Source organism: Larus michahellis, chromosome 4, assembly GCF_964199755.1.
Source record: "Larus michahellis chromosome 4, bLarMic1.1, whole genome shotgun sequence".
Classification (NCBI taxonomy): Eukaryota; Metazoa; Chordata; class Aves; order Charadriiformes; family Laridae; genus Larus; species Larus michahellis.
This window is the reverse complement of record NC_133899.1, coordinates 49506016-49528054: the sequence shown is the minus strand read 5'-3', so window position 1 is coordinate 49528054 and position 22039 is coordinate 49506016. Positions and strand designations below refer to the sequence as shown.

General features: G+C 43.4%; 1 protein-coding gene across 1 annotated transcript; it reads right to left on the bottom strand.

Annotated features, from left to right (window-relative positions):
• Positions 1-1136: 1136 nt before the first annotated feature.
• Positions 1137-21631, bottom strand: LOC141742404 (carbohydrate sulfotransferase 9-like). Its single transcript, XM_074584599.1, has 4 exons — positions 21320-21631; positions 10656-10766; positions 7073-7220; positions 1137-6609 (listed from the first exon to the last, which is right to left on the bottom strand). The coding sequence occupies exons 3-4, from the start codon at positions 7164-7166 to the stop codon at positions 5759-5761; spliced, it is 945 nt and encodes a 314-aa protein (XP_074440700.1). The 5' UTR covers positions 7167-7220; positions 10656-10766; positions 21320-21631; the 3' UTR covers positions 1137-5758.
• Positions 21632-22039: the final 408 nt, after the last annotated feature.

Below are 22039 nucleotides of genomic sequence, written 5' to 3'. Positions count from 1 at the left end.
ATGAGGTTCAAGCCTGTCCAGGTCCCCCTGGATGGCATCCCTTCCCTCCAGCCTGACAACCGTACTACACAGCTTGGTGTCATCATCAAGCTTGCTGAGGGTGCACTCAATCCCACTGTCCATGTCACCGACAAAGATTTTAAACAGCACTGGTCCCAGTACAGACCCCTGAGGAACACCACTCATCACTGGTTTCCATTTGGACATCGAGCCGTTTACCGCAACCCTTTGAGTGCGGCCATCTATCCCATTCCTTATCCACCGAGCGGTCCATCCATCAAATCCATGCCTTTCCAATTTAGAGACCAGGATGTCGTGCCGGACAGTGTAAAACGCTTTGCATAACTCCAAATTAAGACAGCGAGGGCAGTCACTGTCCAGGTGGTAACGGGAGTCTCTGTTGCAAGGCTCCTTGCAATAGCCTCCTCAGCTGCATCGTCTCCCACTCCCCGGAGCGTGTTTTTGTTGGTGAAAGCTTTCCCCATACTTCTGGTAAATCATAGAAATATAAACTTGAGTATGCCTACCTGGCATTAGGTAATCATGCTAAATTCTGCTTTGAGCTCCAATAATTGCTGACCTTTTGTACCTTTGGTGGGACACCACAAATGATGTATAATCTCACTAACAATGTCTCTACAGCATGGGATGATGGGACTTTTTGAGAAAGCCCTTTCATATTGCTAAGCTTTGGTACATCTCCAGAAGAAGGTACAAGAAGGATCCTGGAGGTATAAAAAAAGTGTTCTAGTCGTTGTGCACGTGGGCAGTGCTGAAATGGTGTTGAGCTGGTTCGTTTTTACAGGCCTGATCCTGTGATGGTTTGATTGATCACCAGTTTTGGTCTGCTGGTTCATTGGAACTTTATTCTCAGTAACTGACTGAGATTTATGATCACTCGAGCTTTTTCTTTAAAAATAATTCTTACTAGAAGCAGCTTTGTAACTGCACACCTGTGTACATTCAATACCCAGTCAAAACTTCCAGGAGGATTTCCCGCAATTTTGCACGCTTCTATCAAGTAAATTCTCCGCCTGTTTTGATTTTGTTTGGTTTACATTGATTTATGCAAGTTATGTAACTTAATAACTTTTTGTTTTATACTAAAGCATGAGCTAGCATATAAATCCAGAAGAAAGGGAGATGAGAAGTTCGGTGATGGGGAGAAATTGTGCCAGGCCTACACCATATTCATTAGCGTCTTTTTCTTTTCCTGTTTCCTTTTTCCTTTTCCTTTTTTTTTCACACATCTATGACAGACAAGCCAAGAAAACTGGAAATTGTAGAGCTTAAAGCTTTTAATGTATTAACAATCTGAATGCAGAAGTAGAATCACCTTCTAACTGTGAGCCATGAGGGCTGCAGTTTGGTCGATGTGCAATGACTTGCACAGGTGGTGTTTCCTCTTCTTACTCTTGGTCAGAGGACACTTTGTGTAACATTCAAAGTTTCATTGCTCACACTGTTCTTCTGTCGACACCTTTTATTCTGTTCATAGCTGTCCTGCTTTGGGAAGTTCTCTGAAGGAGAAACCACTGATCATGGTTTACCTACTACTCACGTTCAAAACTGTATGAAAAATGACTGCTTATGAGCAGAACCATCACTTTTAAGTGGAGAATACATCTGCTTCAAGGAACTACTGGTGACACGGTCTCCATTGCTGACATACGCTGATCAGATCTGCTATACCTCACGAAGAAGGTATGATGTCAGATTTGGGGTACCTATCCTGAAAGGATTTTTGTGTGGATATCCATGAGAATGGGCAAATTCTCCCTTATTTCCTCACTGCTGATAGGTAGACTTGCAGGAAAGCTGCAAGCTTGACTTTGCAAGATTTTTTGTTTCTCTTCCTTTCCCCTCTTAGCTCCATCTTTTCTCTGAACTGGAACACTCATTAGTATTTGGTAATTTTTTCAATTCTTTACAAGTCCTGTGAGACAGCTTTATATTAATGTACCAAAGCAGAGCCAAATAGCGTCTGGCCTATGTTATGTTTTGATGGAACAGCTCTGAGTCATTTTTTTTTTTTAAATAGACGTTATTCAGAAGGATGAGCAAATAGATCTATGTGTTAACTCACTAAAGTTTATTACAATAATTAGAAATTAAACTTAGCAATGGTAATATCACAGGCATATAACAATAAATCAGATTAATTATGGCAAGCCCTACCCCTTTTAATCCACGCCAGGGCCTGAGCCCCGAGCCACACCACACCACCTCCACCCCTGCTCCCAACGGCAAGCACCCACTTTCCTCCCAGGAAAACATCACCCAGAGTTAGCACCCGAAGGAAAGAAGCTCCACTGGGGGTGGAGCAAAGGCCGAAGGGAGGCCGGCTCAGCTTAGAGCCTTTCTTCTGGACAGTACACTTGTAGGGAAGACAGAACAGGAAATGTCACTTAGTCTACAGGTGTCTTGCAGTTCTTATGGGCTGACTAGGACAAAGTCTAGAGCCTTCATCAACTTTTATTATGTTACAATATTAAGAATGAAATAACAGTAAGCTCTTCTGTTGGCAAACTTACAATGCCGTCCAGTGTAATGAGCTTTGGGGTTTACTCGGGGAATAAACAAGGTGGCACAACTCTCACTGTTCTGGGCAATGGGCAGTCGCTCATATGCTAGGAAAGATTATAGACCAGAGTTTTCCACAAACATTGCCACTTGACAGCTATCGCTAAAAAACACAGCCATCTCGATGCAATTACTAAAGATCTTGCAATTTTCCCCTGCAGACTCATTTTTTGAGCTCAGCCCGAAGTTCCATACCCATCTCTGCAAGCTGTGAAAGCTTTTTACAACACACAGCAAGGCACCATTGTTTTCATTAATGCTGAAACACATTGCAGAACTCACATGCACTCCTCTACCACTGCACAGCAGCTCTTGGTTTGGGGGAGTGTTAGCTCACAGAAATGTAAATGCAGTAAATTGGTTTGAGCATTAAAAGATGCCTGCAGGGGAATCTTAGAAAATCCTTTATAAGGTAATGTCTTTTTTTTTTTTTCTATTTTCCAACAGACATCAACCCGTTATTCCCATTTTGTTAGTGCATGACTTACACTGTTCTCATGTGACACTGCTTCCTAAACTGTTGTTATATGAGCACACATGCACGCACATGTCCTCTGCAGTTTTTGTTGTTGAGATCCACACCAGCTAAGCAGCATTACAGCAGCCAGTGATACTGGGCAATGTGCTACTTACAGTTTCCAATAGGCAAATGTCAAATCTGAGAGTCCATCGTGAACAATTAGAGATATTTTTCTGCATTAATAGATAGCCATCCATTACTGACTAGTGCTTGTGATGAATGAAGTAGCCATCCATTTTCTGTCACCACTGTAGGAAGAATACGTGATCTTGTGTGAAAGAGGAAATAAGAATAGAAAGCCACTCATATCTAACAGCAAGGAACTGAAGGGGAGTGTTAACACTAGACTGCTGATAGCAAAGACACCTATCAAACTCTGTCAGTAGCATTTCTTCGGAGTTTTCCTAGGCTGCCTGATGGTGCAAGAAAATTAAAGTATATTTGCTGAAGCTTAGATCCCTCCAGAGCTATATCATGTAGAAGCAAGTTATAAAGCAAATCTTATTCCCTCTTCCTCTGCATGATCTGGCAAAGAATGTCAGAGAATCAAGTATCTGGAGATGGCTCTGATTCAGGAAAGAGAGAGAGAGAGAGAGAGAGAGACCTGATCCCTCTGCATAGCCTTAACTTTGAATGGGAGTAATTTCCAGCTTCTTCTGCCTCAGAACAATAAAAAAGTAAAAAAAAGAAAATCCACATGAACTACAGGGTTACCAGGGCAGCATGAGCAATCCAGTGTTGGGGGATAGTAGGACTGTGGGGACACCAAATATGGTGGTGGTGAGGGTAAGATCCAGAACCATGAATCACTCCACATAAAATCACAAGCTATTTTTTAAATGAAAATGTTTTGCTGTTCTTGCTTCGTGTTCTCACTTTGGATCTCTCCCTGTGCCAAAGCTGCCCCATTTATGGACTAGTCGGCCATGTAAGAGCTGCCAGATGGACTGAATGGTAGTCCTGGCTTTGTTTACCATCTGCTGTCAAGGAGGGATGCACAGAGCTTCTTCCTTTGTCTCCTCCTGTCACCATGGGTCTCATCAGTGTCTCCAGCTGATGTCCAATACATCGCTTCATCTTCCCTCTGGAGTAGAACAACCCTGCATCCCACTCCCTACACTAGGAGCTCTCTTCACAACCTTCTTGGCTCAAATCCCATTGCACCCATTTTTCCCAGTCCCCTTTTCCCTCTCCCTTGGCCACGCTGCTGGCAGCAATGGCTGTACAGTTTGGTGGCTGCAGTATGATAAAGTTATTTTGTCCCAGTCCTTTTCTATGCAATGAGAAGCTGTGAGCCAACTTTGGATCCAAGACTAGCCTGCCAGCCTTTGTACATTTGCAGATATAGCTGATAGGAACTAAGTGCATTTGAGAGATTTTCAAGTTAGCTCCTAAGAGACTGACATCCCCTAAAGATGGTGCTAATGCTCATGATTAGTTGCTAAAACTTGCCACAATTAATATGGTCACAAATTATTTTTCAATGTTATCAGGCAATAGACTTTCAAAAAAATGCGGCAAGCCTTGTACTTAATATAGTAGCAGTTATAGACCCCTCAATGATCTAAAACCAAAGCCACCTACAAATATAATATAAGAAGTTGATAATTGTTTGAATTGCTTGTCCCACATGCTTCATTGCTCCCCTCACCATAATTCTACAATTTATTTGCACTCAATCTCCTGTGAAGCAAGAAAGCAACATGTAGAACAAATGCATTATCTGAGGTTACTGCCTCCACCCAAGTGCCATGCTCAGGTAAGTCCCAAGGGCTCATGGGCTCCAGGCAGGCACAAATGGAGAAAGCCCAAACATCGTCCCCCCTGTGCTGACTGGACAGTCAGTTGACTGGGTGGTAAGTGCTTTTGGAGAATAGATAAGAGTCACTTTTGCACTGAGATTTTAGATCCTGCACCACCCAAGTTTAGAAGGTACCTCTAACTACTTATGTAAAAAAAGATACATTTTTCAGACCTCCCCTCTTAAATCAGACCATAATGCTAAGAAAGGTGGTGAAAAGAGTTTGCAAAGTCACCATGAACTCCAGACCTGCTCATCAGAAGATTTTGAAGAGATATCAAGGGAAACCCTGGCTGGATTGCTGCCAACTATACTGCTTGAGGGATGAGGCTGGTAGGCTGTGGTGAGAGCATTGGTAGAGGGGAATATAATGAGGCATTAATTTCTGTGTAATGCAGCTTCAAGCGTCTCAAGTTACTTGTTCGTTTCCTACAGGATTCATGACTGAGGCTCTTGCAGACAGAGTGGTTTGACTCTAAAGCAGATGATTTATTGCTTCATATGTCTTTTTCTAATAAAAATTTTAAATAATTTACATTTTAAATTGTGTTTTAAGATATTCACTGTGAAAAACAAGACTCTTCATCCTTCCCCTAACTCTTACCAACAGACCAAAATCTATCATTTATAAACAATCTTCATGAAACAAACATATGCCATTAATGATCAACGTGAAGAAAATAATTTCGTATAGGTAAAGAACTGTACAGTACAACAGATCATGGCATGGATTTGTTATAAGAGTGCTTAGGATGATAATGTCTCCAAACATCAGTAAAATCTCAGCAGCAGTCACCAACCCACCTACCAAGCACCTGTGAGGACAAAGGAAGCTGTTCTTTGTTCAACCTACATTAGTCATTCAGGGAAAAATAATCCTCATATTTCATAGTGTAGTTGAACAAGACAAAATCCATTTCATACAATTTATTTATCTTCTCAATTTGTTCTGAGTTCAATTGTCTGAGATACTCCAAGGTGATATCACCATTAGTTCGTTTCTCTGAGCCATACCTCTTCAAGCTGGGGTAGTGCAGGCTCCCTGGCGCTCCAATGACCTTCAGAACATGCTCAGAATCTAAACCAAGAGTTTCATACTTACCCAGAATATCATAGTGAATGTTGCAAGGATCACAGAGCAGAAACATTGGTTTCCAGTGAATGTCAAGAGTATTTGGTGGTTTTGCTATAATGAAATTGACAAACTCCTGGAAACTCACTTTTTCAGAAGAATTTTTGTTTTTCCTGAACATTGCCCTAATCTCATTAGCAACAGTGATACTGTAGAATGGCTCAGAGTGCAGAAGTTTGTCTCTGTAAGCTGAAACCAGTCGTTCCAAGGGATGTCTGGTGAACATCACTTTGGTGTAATTGTTCAGAAATTCCTGTTGTATGCCAGGAGGGTAAGTCACCAGCTTTTTGATCACTGAGGTTTGGTGGATGTGGTCATGCTCAATTTCAGAAGCTTCTGCATTCAAGTCTGCTTGGAGAAGAAAAATAGTTCTCTTCCAGTTGGAGCAGCCTACCTTGGGCACCTCACAGTAGATAAATTTATGTTTGTGCTCCACAAAGAGTTGGTTTGCAACATGAGAATCTAATTTGCTTCCTAATTTAAGAATGTTGTTCTTCAGGCAGACAGAAGCCAGTGCGCTTTTGCGATCATTTTGAATTGCCAGCCAATCTTCAGTGGGATCAGGAAAAGGACCTGCAACCAAGGAGGGAAGAAATTAAAGCCATTAGTGTGAAATAGTCTTATGTAAGTCTTTCTTTGTTATCACCATAGCACTCAATCTATCTCCCTGCATACAAAAACTAATGAAGATCCTAAAATCAATTTTTTGTTTACTGGCACCAGACTCCACTATGGCAAACATGCAACAAACTATCTTACTTAGTGAAAAGTATGTTAAAATGAAAAGTTTCAACATATTAGCAATATTAATCTAAGAAAGATGGACGTTCTAACACTTCTAATGTCGACTGGTTTTTGTACTATTCTTCCTGCTATCTTCTAACTGCTAAGACAGCTATCACAGTGACAGGGCCTTGAGTATTTTCATAGTATTGTTTATCACTTAGACTCCATATTTACTTTCCAACACATCGGGGAAAGGTGTCCCTGGTTCTAGAAAACATTAAGACTTTCTGTCAGTAAATTCTTTACTCACCTGTTAGGTTCTTTTGTCTCTTATAGAAAAACCCAAAAAGAAATATCCCAAAAATAAAATTTGGGAGAAGGAAAACTAACACCTTCTGATTCATATTATTTTCACAGGAAGGAGGATGAAGTGATCTCTAAAGTAGAAATCTGCCTTTCTGTACAAAGGAAAGATAGTAGAGGTTAGATTTTGCATGACTGATATAACGAAGATTACACGGTATTCTCTTACAGAATTTACAATAGCAGAAAGACCTTTCAAGCCCTATAAAAACAGGCTTTATTTAATGAGTAAAAATCCCCCTATGAAAAAGAATCACTACAATTATACTGTTAAATCAAACAGACAAATAATATGACCATTTCAAAGCATTACAAAATTTCCCCCTTTCTGAGAACAATGAACTGCATATGAGCAAATACTCCTCCGTTCTCATTTAAAGCTGGTGTTCCTGTCAAGCAAACCCATCTATCCCTTCATATTGTGTAACAATAGACTCATTTAGGATTACAGAGATTTTTATTTTTTTTTAATAACCTTCCTTCTCACTGTCTGGGAGTACAAAGTTTTCTGTAACCTGCAACAGGTCTATCTGCAAGTCTATGATGCATTCAGGATGAGATTCTTCCCATCTCTAGATAAAAATGTGGGCCTGCTGTTGGATGAGACAGGAGCCATGGTGACAGAGGATGCGGAGAAGGCAGAGTTACTAAATGCTTTCTTGGCTTTGGGCTTTACTGCTCGGGCCAGCCCTCAGGAGTCCCAGACTTTGGAGAAAGTAACAGGGAAAGTCTGGATGAAGGAAGAGTTCCCCTTGGTTGAGGAGGTTCAAGTTAGAGATCAATTAAGTAAACTGGATATCCACAAGTCCATGGGTCCTGATGGGATGCACCTGAGTGCTGAGGGAGACAACAGAAGCCATTGCTGGGCCACTCTCCATCATCTTTGAAAGGTCCTGGAGAACTGGCTGAGGACTGGAGGAAAGCCGATGTCACTCCAGTCTTCAAAAAGGGCAAGATGGAAGACCCAGGAAACTACAGGCTGGTCAGCCTCACCTCCATCCCTGGAAAGATGATGGAACAGCTCGTTCTGGGCATCATCTCAAAGCATGTGGAGGAGTGGAGGAAAAGAAAGCTATCAGAAGTAGTCAACACAGATTCACCAAGGGGAAATAATGTCTGACTAATCTGATAGCCTTCTATGATGGTATGACTGGATGGATGGATGGGTAGATTAGGGAAGGGCAGTGGATGTTGCCTACCTTGACTTCAGCAAGGCTTTCAACGCAGTCTCCCACAGCATCCTCATAGGGAAGCTTAGGAAGAGTGGGTTAGATGAATGGACAGTGGGGTAGATTGAAAACTGGTTGAAAGACAAAGTTCAGAGGGTCATGATTAGGGACACAGAGTCTAGTTGGAGGTCAGTGATGAGTGGTGTTCCCCAGGGGTCAGTACTGGGCCCAGACCTGTTCAATATATTCATCAATGACCTGGATGAAGGGATAGAGTGCACCCTCAGCAAGTTTGCTGATGACACAAAGCTGGGGGGGGTGGGTCACACACCAGAAGGCTGTGCTGCCATACAGAGAGACCTGGACAGGCTGGAGAGTTGGACAAAGAGGAACCTTACGAAATTCAACAAGGGCAAGTGTAGGTTGCTGCACCTGGGGAGGAATAACCCTATGCACCAGTACAGGTTGGGGGCTGACCTGCTGGAGAGCAGCTCTATGGAAAGAGACCTGGGAGTCCTGATGGACAACAGGATGACCATAAGCCAGCAATGTGCCCTTGTGGCCAAAAAAGGCCAATGGCATCCTGGGCTGCATCAAGAAGAGTGTGGCCAGCAGGTCGAGGGAGGTCATCTTCCCCCTCTACTCTGCCTTGGTGAGGCTGCACTTGGAGTACTGTGTCCAGTTCTGGGCTCCCCGGTTCAAGAAGGACAAGGAACTGCTGGGGAGGGTGCAGCAAAGGGCTACGAAGATGGTTAGGGGACTGGAACACCTCTCTTATGAAGAAAGGCTGAGGGATTTGGGTCTTTTCAGTCTGGAAAAAAGACAACTGAGGGGGGATCTTATAAATACTTAAAGGGTGGATGTCAGGAGGATGGGGCCAGGCTCTTTTCAGTGGTGCCCAGGGACAGGACAAGAGGTAATGGGCACAAACTTGAGCATAGGAAGTTCCACCTAAACGTGAGGAGGAACTTCTTTACTTTGAGGGTGGCAGAGCACTGGAACAGGCTGCCCAGAAAGGCGGAGGAGTCTCTGTCTCTGGAGACATTCAAAACCCACCTGGATGCGTTCCTGTGCAACCTGCTCTAGGTGAACCTGCTCTGGCAGGGGGGTTGGACTAGATGGTCTCCAGAGGTCCCTTCCAACCCCTACCATTCTGTGATTCTTGCCCTGAAGCTTTCCACTTCGTACAAATAAATTAATATTTGCTGCAGGACAAACTCTTCCACATTCCAGCAGAGAATCCCAACTACTAACATTAGATTAATTCTCCCATTCTCTCTCTCCCAAAGAGACTGCAGTGTATACATGTTTGCTGCCATTGCTGCTGCATTGCTGCTGCAGCGTAAGAGCCGCAAAATGGTTCACTATGGCAGGAAGCAAATAGAAGCAGCAGAGGAAACAAAAGAAAAGAAGATGTTCCATTTTCAGAGATAAAGGGAGAGAAGGCCAATGCAATCCAACACTCAAAGTGTTCCCTCTCCTGTGCTCACTCGTTCTGTCCCCTTACGTTTCCTGGAGAGAGAACTCTCTATATCCTTTGTGCAATCTTACTGTGTTGCTCCCATTAGAAAGCTTTTTCATCACTTTTTATTTGAAGTAGCAAAATTAAGTGCAAAACCACAACTACTGGCAAACATGACATTCTATTTCTGTCCCATAAAGTCTGCACCATCAAAAAAGTCAAGCAACACTGACTTCTTTTTCCACCTTTTGGGTTTTCACCCTGAACCTACTGGCAATAAAAAGAATCATTGCCTGGATTTCTTGAGGATCTAACTTCAACTTTTTTTTCTTTGTTTTTCTTTTTTACAAAGATACAACAGGACCACTCTGGAAGTTATTTGTGGTGCCCCCTCCACCCCGCTCCCTCCAGTGTGGATGTACATAAACCCCAGCTGCCATAATGGAAACAGGTTTCTTGTGTTTTCTGAGGCAGCAGAAGAGGCAGCACTAGTTAAATTGCTGAAAATGTGCTTGCACACAAGGCTTCTTCCTTTCAGGGCTGACAGGTGATTATTATATCACACATCTTTACCAGAATATCTTCAAACTCATACAGTTAACAGCATTACTAATTATTAAATCTCTCTTAGGGTAGGCAGGACCTGAAAAATGAAGAGGGATAACTGTTCACTATCTCTGACCTGTAAACATCATTATGAACAAAGCTGCAGTCACATATATTAACAATTTACTTGTGTTTATATTAAACTGCCACAATACTAATTCAAACAAACACAGTATTTTTACACACGATGGCATGTTCTGGACCCCTTAGAAAACTTAAGAGTGCAGACTGGCTGTAAGAGCTAAAACTGTCCATCAGCAAGTGAGGTCAGCATGAGAATTTGGAGAAACTACCTGGAGGTGAAGTCCAAAGGTTTCTTCTGAAGATGTTTTCTGACAGGAGACGCCAATACGGAGTTCTGTGTAATGCACGGTCTCCAATGATGAAAATCACCTAAGAGCAACCTGAGGAATAGGAGGAAAGAAAATTCTGAGAGCCATTTTTTCAGAAGAGGGACAAGTAACCTGAAATTGAAAAAGGGAAACAAAAATCCAAAACAAAAAAACATCCTTGTGATACATTCAGTGTCAGCAGATCAGATAAACTTTGTCTTCTATTTCTTCCTTATGTCTGTTCCAGATATTTGTAATTGTGTTGTCTATTTTAGATATAATGAATTAATACTTCTGTTTGCATTTTACCTCATCCTACCTTGAATTAAGTGTGATTTAAGGTGACTGGGTAACTACAAGGCATTCCTCAGTCAAGGTGTGGTGAGTCTATTAACACAACAATTCCATAATAAATAGCTGTAACCAAAGGGAAGCAGAAATGGGCTCCCACAGGCTCCTCGAAAAAAAGGCAGAAATGTCTTCTAGTGAAAAGTGACACAGCAAGGAGTCAGAGATCTAAATGTCTCTTTGGAACCAGCATATCCCCAAGGAGAGGAGGAAATACGAAAAACTGAATAAGGGGCATTAATCTGCTTTGTTCTTTTTACACATAGTTGTGGGGCCTTTGTGGGTTTTTTTGTTTGGTTTTTTTTTATTATTTTTAATGAAGCATAAAATCTTCTAGATAAGAGTCTTACACCGTGCTGTTGGTTTTTGCTTGTTCTTCAGATCACATTACTATAGATTAACCATACATACCTATGGCTTAATATCTTCAACTCTGCATGTTGCACTGGATTCTACAGATTTCATCAGAAATCATTTTATGACTCTTTCTTGGACATTTCTAAGCAGTAAACCAGGCAGTGAGGGGAACGATCCTTACAGAATCCTTTCTTGCAGAATGCTTTCAGAAGCGTTTCTATCAGGTGATGAGATTTTTTGAGGCCTGTCATTTAACTAGTGTTTAATTCCTTCAATGTGCATCCAGCTGGTTTGATAGCTTTCTAGCTTCTTAGCCAAAACATGCTGCAGTATCAAGTCGAATGCTTTATACAATTCTAAATCCACTGGATGAATGTTATTACCTTAATCAACCAAACCCAAACAAAAATAGGAAGCCTGTTTGGTGAGATCCATTTCCTAAAACATAATACAAAGTTTCTACAAGAGAGCAACCAGAGCAATTGCTCAAGCCAGGAGTGGTAGCAAATGGGGAACAGATTATTGGGAAAAGCAATGCAAATCATCACATGTGGATGCGAGATGGGAAAAAGGCCTGAAGCCCTCATAAAGCGAGAAATATTTATTGAATTCCAACCTTATTTGCACTACTGATAATTCTACCATCTCCCTCTACTAATCCATTGTTAAAATTCTTCTCTTCCCAATACACGCACTCCTCATAACAAACCCCCAAAAAAGTTGTATTACATTGTTCATATCTTTGTTCCCAAGTTTGCTGACCATAAAATGTTCTTCCCATCCTTCTGTTTCCTTCAAGAAATTTATGACAATTTTCCGCCTTTAATTACTTTTCAACATCCCCCTTTTCTATATGCTATACTGGGTACGGAGGAGTGGCTGGCAACCTACTTGCACATCTCCTGTATGTCAGGATAGATCATTTGACCCAGTAGAGATCTCTGTTTCAATGATGAGATTGTACTTTCCCAGGGGTCTCACAAAAATATCATATGCCTGAGGTATCAGATATTTTTTCCTCTTAAATTGCTTTCTCTTGGTTCCTTTGTCTCATACTTGCTGTCCATTTTGTGATAGTAGACCTTATACAGCCATTCCATATGTCTGTTAGCAGTCTGGATTTTAACTGTTTGCACCATATGTAGCTACACCACAACCACTCACACTTAGCCAACTACCACCTTTGGTTTTGTAATGAGTTCCTTTTCCCCTGACCAAAACAAGGTCTGATATAGTATTGCTGGTACTCTTTCAATTAAGAAATATTTAGACAGTCCAAAGATTATTTTAACAATAAAGTCATGTGAGTACATGATCTAGCACATCACACTCAGATTGAAGTTCTCCCTCCTGCCGTGCAGGTTTATTTCTAGCACAGGCACTGAAGGAGTAGATTGTGTTGCCTTTAACGGGTATCACTGGTACATCATTCTGTCCTTGAACTGATATAACAATGATTTGTAACTGAGCATTCCCAGTCCTTGTCCTGGAACTGATGAACCATTGCAATTGAAAAATCTGAAATTTTTAAAGAAATATTTAAAAAAACAGTCTGAAAAAACAATATTTTTATACTTTTATAAACAATTAGAAGTCCTATAACTGGAAATGTTGAATAACGTTAAGTCTTCATGTATGGCACCTACTACCCAAGTACAGAAATACAGGCGCAGACACTCGTGTGTGTGTGTGTATGTGTATATATATTTCTGAACTATATGCATGTGTACATATACACACACGCATGCATGTAGTTCAGAAACACATTAATATCAGTTACACTGGCACATTATTTGCTCCAAGTAAACTAACTAAGTAGGTTGATAAGGATTTAAGGTCTCCTGGTGATAAACTTACAAAGGTGTGTCTCAAGCTAATTTTTTGCAAAGATAGATGTTGGTCACAGCTGAGCATATGAGGCGATCCTTTGCACCCTACCTGATGATAAGGTGACTTTCCAGATTAAAAGAATGAAATTACAACAATACTTATGTGTGCTCCTGATACATTTGAAGCTATAAGTAAAAAAAAGGTACCAGTAGGGCAGCTCATAGGAAGGTAGGGAAAATCTCTGGAAACAGATAACATTTTCAGTGGCTGAGCCACATTCTATATTTAAGCCCTGTTGATCCCTTCAAAAAGACAACTGCAAATACATACATAGTGATATGTACATGGGTACATAGAAGGTGAAGAGGTGATGACGTGTAGAAACCCCCCAGGAACAGCCAGAATAAAAAATGAACAGGAAAAACAAGCTTTGCTGGATGCAGTTCTGAGTGTGCTGTTCTAACAGGGTGAATCCCACCTTTAGAAGTAAGACCCTTCCTCATCCAAATCTGCAGCCTCCTTGTTCTTGTACAACTTGCTATGGATGGACAGGAGGGAGGGAGACCCCAGAAACTGGATTCTCAGCAGGCAGACTGGCCTGCTCTGTGAAGTGGAAAATCATTAGTGGATTAGGAACCTCCAGCAGGCTGCAGACAGCCAAAGGCTAGAAGAACTATCTGATCTGTGTCATTTTCTCAACAAGAGTCAGGGTCTGACATCACCTCACTTGCAGCAGCAAGGACTGAAAGATGCTATGCAAAAATGAGTACAAGTTCAGGAGGGAGACAACTTATGAGCTAGACTGGGGGCTACTAAGTAAGAGGCTGACAGGGATGTCCTACAGAGTAGCACACTTCACAGCAGTGAGGCGGGTATGAAGTCACAGTTTCCAACACAGGTGCAAGCTAAAATTCTTGTTCCCTGCATTGATCATCTCAGCCCTCCATTATTGCACCCGATTTCTTCCCGTTCTCAGCAGCTGCAGTGCTACCTTTCTCATTGCCATCATTAAACTGCTTGTTATTCTCATTCCACCACCTTCTTATGCCTGTCTTTTAGCATCCTTTTCTATTTCATCCCATATCATCTGCCTGTCTTCACTTCCAAGGTTTTTCTTTACCTGTCACTTCTCATGCAGCATTAAAAGCTCAACTTTACTTTCCGATCAGCCATATTGCTAGCCCCTGCTACCATTAACCCTTGCTAATAAACAAATAGTCAGATGAAGTATGTGATCGGGAAAAGCCAGCACGTATTCACCAAGGGAAAATCGTGCTGGACAAACCTGATCACCTTCTATGACAAAGTAACCTGATGAGTTGAGGGGGGTGAGCAGTGGATATTGTCTACCTGGATTGCTCCAAGGCTTTTGACAGGGTTTCCCATAGCCTCCTCCTAGAAAAACTGATGTATTACAGTCTAGACAAGAGGTCTGTGCAGTGGGAGGGGAACTGGCTGAGAGGCTACTGGCTTTTCAAACTGGCAACCTGTCTTAAGTGGGGTCCCCCAGGGATCAATACTGGGCTCAACGCTCTTTAGTATCTTCATAAGTGATCTGGATGATGGGAGCAATTGTACCCTGATGAAGTTAGCTGATGATACCAAACTGAGTGGAGAAGAGGAAGGGAGAGCCACCCTGCAAGAAGACCTGAATGCATTGGAAGTGTGGGCTAACAAGAAGCTTGTGAAGTTCAACAAGGACGAGTTTAAGGTCTTGCACCTGGGAAAACATAATCCAGGAGCGCTGCACAGACTGGGATCTACACGTCCGGGGAGCAGCTCTGTGGAAAGGGACCTGGGGGTCCTGGTGGACAAAAAGCTCAGTATGAGTGAACAGTGTGCTGCAGCAGCAAAGAAAGCCAATAGGATGCTGGTTTGCATCAACAAGGGCATCACCAGCAGAGATAAAGAAGTCATTATCCCCCTCTACTCAGCACTTGTCAGGCCATGCCTGGAATATTGTGTTCAGTTTTGGTCCCCGCTATACAAACGATTTGTGGACAGGCTGGAGAGGGTCCAGAGAAGGGCCACCAAGATGATCAAAGGAAAGGCTGAGAGAATTGGGTTTGTTCAGCCTCCAGAAAAGAAGGCTTAGGGGAGACCTTATCACCATATTCCAGTATTTAAAGGGTGGGTACAAAGAAGATGGAGACTCTCTTTTTACAAGGAGACACGTGGAAAAGATATGGGGTAATGGGTACAAGTTACTCCTGAGGAAATTCCAATTGGACACAAGTGGAAAATTTTTCATAATGAGAACAATCAGCCATTGGAATAATCTCCCCAGGGAAGTAGTGGCTTCCCCAACATTGGACACTTTTAAGATTCAGGTGGACAGAGTGCTGGGCCATCTTGTCTAGACTGTGCTTTTGCCAAGAAAGGCTGGACCAGACGATCCTCGAGTTCCCTTCCAACTTGGTATTCTGTGATTCTATGAAATAGCTTCTGCTTTCTTCTCTGCTGCCCCCCTTTTGGAAAAAGTTTCTGAAGCACCTACAGAGCTACTGTATTTTTCACCTAAAATCACTCCTTAAAATCCTCCTTTTCAGGGATGCCAACACCAGTTAGGCTGTCAGTGTGCTAAAACTGTTTCCAACCAGCCCACAAAAGAGCAAGTGAAAGGGAAGCGCCAATTTGGGGATGAAAAGAACCAAACTGAGGAGGAAAAAAAGAGTACATGGGAAAAGGCAGCACAGAGCCTGACAGAAAAAAATCTCAGAGAGGCAGGGAGCAGCAACCTGAGGAAAAGCGTCAGAGCCAGGGCCATGGGAAACAGAAAGGCTGCGTAGCCTGCTCAAATGATGCTGTGGGAAAGGGAGGCTGAGAATGGGTGTGGAAAAGATGCAAAGAATAATTCAGTGAAGTAAAGATGGAGAAGAACAAATTCAAGGAAATGAGTATAGGAAGGAATGTGCAAAACTATCCAATAAATTACCACAGACGTTTAAAGAGAAATGAGATTAAAGGCACTACAGTCACATGCTGGAACTCAACCCTTACTACGTGATCAAAATTGTCTGGTTTTGTTGCTGTAGTTGTAGCCAAAAAGGCCAAGGGCTTTTGATTTTTTAAGTATGGCCACTTCCCGTCGATGTCATCAGAGAGCAGTGAGGGACAGCTTTTCCTTTCAGGATGGGGAGCTGGGAACCAAGTGCAACCACATGGCCAGAGTGGCAGAGGCCTCTCCAGCCTTGTCACATCTCCGCTGGCCCTGAACGGTGAAGACCTGGAGATGGTGGCCAGGTTCACCGAAGAGACCAGTTCACCAGGCAGAGCCACGCTGACATTGGCTCATGGGTGAGCCCAGCTTGGTGGGGCCATGGGGAGCTTGAGGCCAGAACTTTGCATCACTGGGGCAGGGACTGATGGCCCCAGTGGCTTACATGGGGTCCTGGGCAGGGTGGAGGAAATCCCAAGACAGAGACAGTCAGAGCCCTGTTAGTGGTCTTGGTCCCTGACAGAAAATATGAGAACAAAATCCACACCCTCTGCTTTGTTATATGGTAATGGGCTATGGGGTCTTCTTATCTAAACTCTTAATTCAAAAGTCCATGCATGTATCAACTGCCATTTAAGCTCATGCAAAACCAGTTATGGGAAAGCAATTTCCACTACTTTTTCTTTTATGGAATCTAGATAAGCCTAAGAAACTTGAAAGGGAGAAAAGGGAATATGGAAGGAAAGTTTAGAACGTGATGCCTGCTTACCATGGTGGCAATAAATTACCTCCTCCCAGTCTGGTTTCATAGGAGATGGGGCCTCATAAAATCCCTCTGCTTTCCTCATTATATAAATAACTAGGTCTCTGGCTTCTTTTGTATCTTAGAGTTCTGTCCCACATTTCTCTTCTCAGCCACTGTCAATAATAGCAATGTCATCTTTGACGTTAAGGTCTACACACCTTGTCTCAACCCTGTGTAAACTTGATTCATTCATTCCTGCCATTGCACACCACATAGCATAGCAAGAACTGTCTGTAACAGTCCCGGTTGCTTAGCACACATCCCCGAGGCAATCTCCTGGCTGCTGTTCATCTCATTACGTCCTTCTTGCATTCCTTCCACTAGTACCCCTCTGTCATAACTGATAACAGCCATGAATCATAGAATCATTTAGGTTGGAAAAGACCCTTGGGATCATCGAGTCCAACCACCAACCCCACTCTACAAAGTCCTCCCCTACACCATATCCCCTAACACCACATCTAAATGACTCAAACACATTCAGGGATGGTGACTCCACCACCTCCCTGGGCAGCCTATTCCAGTGTCTGTCCACTCTTTCTGTGAAGAATTTTTTCCTAATGTCCAGTCTAAACCTACCCTGTTGCAGCTTAAAGCCATTCCCTCTTGTTCTATCACTAATCACCTGTGAGAAGAGACCAGCACCAACCTCTCTACAATGGCCTTTCAAGTAGTTGTAGAGAGTGATGAGGTCTCCCCTCAGCCTCCTCTTCCTCAAACTAAACAGTCCCAGCTCCTTCAATAGCTCCTCATAAGATTTATTCTCCAGGCCCTTCACCAGCTTCGTTGCCCTCCTCTGCACTCGCTCCAGCACCTCGATATCTTTCTCGTATTGAGGTGCCCAGAACTGGACACAATACTCAAGGTGTGGCCTCACCAGTGCTGAGTACAGGCGGACAATCACCCCCCTACTTCTGCTGGTCACAGTATTTCTAACACAAGCCAGGATGCCATTGGCTTTCTTGGCCACCTGGGCACACTGCTGGCTCATATTCAGCCGCTTGTCAATTAGAACCCCCAGGTCCTTTTCTGCCAGGCAGCTCTCCAGCCACACTTCCCCAAGCCTGTAGTGATGCATGGGGTTTTTGTGGCCCAAGTGCAGGACCTGGCACTTGGCCTTGTTGAAGCTCATTCCATTCGCGTTGGCCCATCGATCCAATCTGTCCAAGTCTCTCTGTAGAGCCTCCCTATCCTCATGCAGATCAACACTCCCGCTTAACTTGGTGTCATCTGCAAACTTACTGATGATACACTCTATGTCCTTATCAAGATCATCAATAAAGACGTTAAACAGAAACAGTCCCAACACTGAGGCCTGAGGAACACCACTTGTGACCGGTTGCCAGCTGGATTTAACTCTATTGACCACCACTCTTTGGGACCATCCATCCAGCCAGTGCTTGATCCAGCAGATCGTATGCTCATCCAGGCCATGAGCAGCCAGTTTTCCCATGAGAATTCTATGGGGAACAGTGTCAAATGCTTTTCAAAAGTCTAGGTAGATAATATCCACAGCCTTTCCCTCGTCCAATAATCGGGTCATCTTGTCATAGAAGGAGATCAAGTTTGTCAGGCAGGACCTGCCTTTCCTAAACCCATGCTGACTAGGCCTGATCTCCTGCTTGTCCATATATGACTTGTAATGGCACTCAAGATGATCTGCTCCATGACCTTCCCTGGTACTGAGGTCAGACTGACAGGTCTATAGTTTCCCAGATCCTCCTTTCTGCCTTTTTTGTAGATGGGCGCTACATTTGCTACCCTCCAGTCCATTGGGACCTCCCCAGTCAGCCATAACTTCAGGTAAATAATGGAAAGTAGCTTGGCGAGCACGTCTGCCAACTCTTTCAGCACTCTTGGATGTAACCCATCCAGTCCCATAGACTTGTGCGCATCCAAGCGGTGCAGCAGGTCACTGACCACTTCCTCTTTAATTGTGATGACCTCGTTCAGCTTCCCCTCCCTGTCTCCTAGCTCATGAGGCTGGGTGCCCAGGGAACAGCTAGTTCCACTGCTAAAGACTGAGGCAAAGTTGGCATTGAGCACCTCAGCCGTTTCCTCATCCTTTGTGACTATGTTTCCCTCTGCATCCAATAAGGGAGGGAGATTTTCCCTAATCCTCCTTTTGTTGTTAATGAATTTATAGAAATATTTTTTGTTATCCTTAACAGCTGTAGGTAGGTTGAGCTCTAGCTGCGCTTTGGCTCTCCTAATTTTCTCCCTGCATAGCTTCGCTACATCTTTATAGTCTTCATGAGAGACCTGCCCCCCCTTCCAAAGGTCATAGACTCTCCTTTTGTTCTTGAGGTCCAGCCAAAGGTCCCTATTTAGCCAGGCCGGTCTCCTTCCCCACCTACTTGTTTTTCGGTACACGGGGACAGCCTACTCCTGTGCCTTTAAGACTTCTCTCTTGAAGTATGTCCAGCCTTCCTGGGCTCCTATATCCTTCAGGGCAGCCTCCCAAGGGATTTTGTCCAGCAGTCTTCTGAACAGGTCAAAATTTGCCCTCCAGAAGTCTAAGGTGGCAGTTTTACTAACCCTTCTCCTTGTTTCTCCAAGAATCAAAAACTCAGTCACCATCTCATGATCACTGTGCCCTAGATGGCCACCAACCTTTACTTCCCCCACAAGTTCTTCCCTGTTCACAAGAAGCAGGTCCAGGAGGGCACCTTCCTTCGTCGGCTCACTTACCAGCTGTGCGAGGAATTTATCCTCCATACATTCCAGGAACCTCCTGGATTGTTCCCTCTCTGCTGTGTTGTATTCCCAGCAGATGTCCGGGAGGTTAAAGTCCCCCATAAGAACAACGGCAAGTGACTGTGAGATTTCCCCCAGCTGCTTATAGAAAGCTTCATCCACCTCACTGCTTTGGTTGGGAGGTCTATAGCAGATTTCCACAGCGATATCAGCTTTTCCTCTTTTTATGCTTCAGTGCATACAGCATGTCTCTGCTTAAATTATTTTCCTTTTTGCTCCCATCTCTTCCAGCTTCTGCTATCATTCTAGTCCAGCTTTTGACCCTCATTTTCAGGATGTCCAAAACCATACCTGTACTCTCATTCCACCCAACTCTTTCTTTTTTATACTCGTCCAAAGACTCATGTACAGGAATCACGTACAAGCCCTTACACTGGTGGTTTTGTGCCTGCTCTTTTACGTAAATAACCTTGTTTTGTGAAATATCCTGACACTTACTGACAAAACCATGTGTATGCATTCCTCTCTCTTCCTACACGAATGTAGGCCAGTTTTGCCTTTCCTTTGTGGTCCCCTCTGTATTGCAGAACAAGCTGCTCAGCAGAAATGTTATGTTTAAAGTCTTTTTTTTAGAAACAGGTTTTTATATCATACTATGGCACATGCAGTATCAAGTATTCAGAAGTTAGGAAATGGTAGCATTAAACTGGTGCATGAATAGAGAGCATAAGATGAAGTATCTGCTGGCTTTTGGCATCAGAGTCTTGAAACTAAAGAGCTGACATTTCCGGGTATTTTACGTTACAGTACGCTCTAAGTTCAAGACAGTCTTGCTGATTCAGTTACAGATATGAATGCTCAAAAAGTCTGAAAATATGTTTTCCAGACCATGCTCATGTACCCAGAAAATGGAGAATGGACAGTCAATGGGAGCCTCTGAAAATCTGGATGCCCCACACCACAAGGGAATATTGTGGCAGACAAAGAACCCAAACTCTCATCCTAAAACCCCTTGCCTGATTCACTGCACACCTCCCCTCACCTGCTGTAGATAGTGGGGATCCTATTGCACAGCCCTAGTGTATCTCAATAGCACGTCTATGCTGGGAACTGTGTTAAGTTGTTTGCAATATCTTGTTTCTTTAAAAACCAATTGTTGAAAAACTGCCGAAAAAACGCATTCATATGGCATCATAACAAAAGGCACAAAAATCATTGTCAGTGGGAATGGAATAACTGATAGTGGCAGCAGGTTGTTATCTTCTGAGCAAACCCAGATTCAACAAGGACGAGACCCAAGCTCGTCAGAGTTACTTGCTGACAGCAACAGAATGGTGAGACTCAGGCATGCAGGCATTCCTGGCACTGGAGGAGAGTGGTCCCTAGCAGAGCTTGTCCCTGCTTCCCCTGTTCCCACCACCAGCACAGCCTGCCCAGAGTCTTCTATTTCTGCTATCCCCAACCCCACCTCCTTGCATCCCACTTCCCAGCAACTCTCCAACACTGAGTTTCCCTCCTGGACATATATTTGCATGGGCACCAGGGCTCTTCCCTCAGCCCCTACCCGAGGTGTGACCCCTTCTTCCCCAGTCCCTGCTTCCACTCCTCAAGCAAAATTTTAACCCAGTCTCCAGCAAATCCTCATCTCACCTCCAAAAGCCATCCTCGTATCGTTCCCAGTGAGCTTGCCCAGCAAATCCTGTTCTCCAGCTTCCCAAATGCCCATCAGGTCACACACGGATTCTGCTGTTCAGTCTTCCTCATGCACGAGTGAGCTCTTTGCTGGTTCCCACTGCCAGACTCCTCCCTTAGTCTCCTCAGTCAGCTTCACAGCCCCCGACACCAAACACACTTCCGAGCTCAGCTCATCAGATCTGTCTCTCCTTCTTCCAAGCCTCCCACACAGCCCCACTGCTTCTCGCTCTCAGATCTGTACTCAGCTCGTCCCAGGCTCTGCGCTTCAGCTCTAGCTATTTTAATATCTCCTAAACTATACTGACACATGTTCCTTTCCTTTCCCTCCCACATCAATTTTCACACTACTCATCAAGGCAGTTTCTTTCTGCTGGTTTCATTCTTTGAGTCTATTTTGCCAGTAATCCCCCAACACTTTCCCCCCAAAAATCTTGCTTATGCTTGCCTTGTTATTTAAAACATGTGGTTTACTCCCCTGTGCCACCTCAGTTCAGCAGAGGTTTCACTGAGATAATACAAGAGGAATCCCCTTAACCTCATTTTTCAAATGCTTTTTCCAAAGCCTGCAAAATACCTGAACTTCTTAGAGGAAAGGTCACCAGAACCATTTAAGATAAGAAAAAAGAGCACCGTTTCCAAAACTGTATAAAAAGCTATAAACTATTTATGCTTAAA

Coding starts and splice junctions, on each gene's coding strand:
- LOC141742404 (XM_074584599.1), bottom strand. CDS start 7,166: ATGAATCAGAAGGTGTTAGTTTTCCTTCTCCCAAATTTTATTTTTGGG. Junction 6,610..7,072: donor GAGACAAAAGAACCTAACAG/GTGAGTAAAGAA, acceptor CCTTGGTTGCAG/GTCCTTTTCCTGATCCCACT.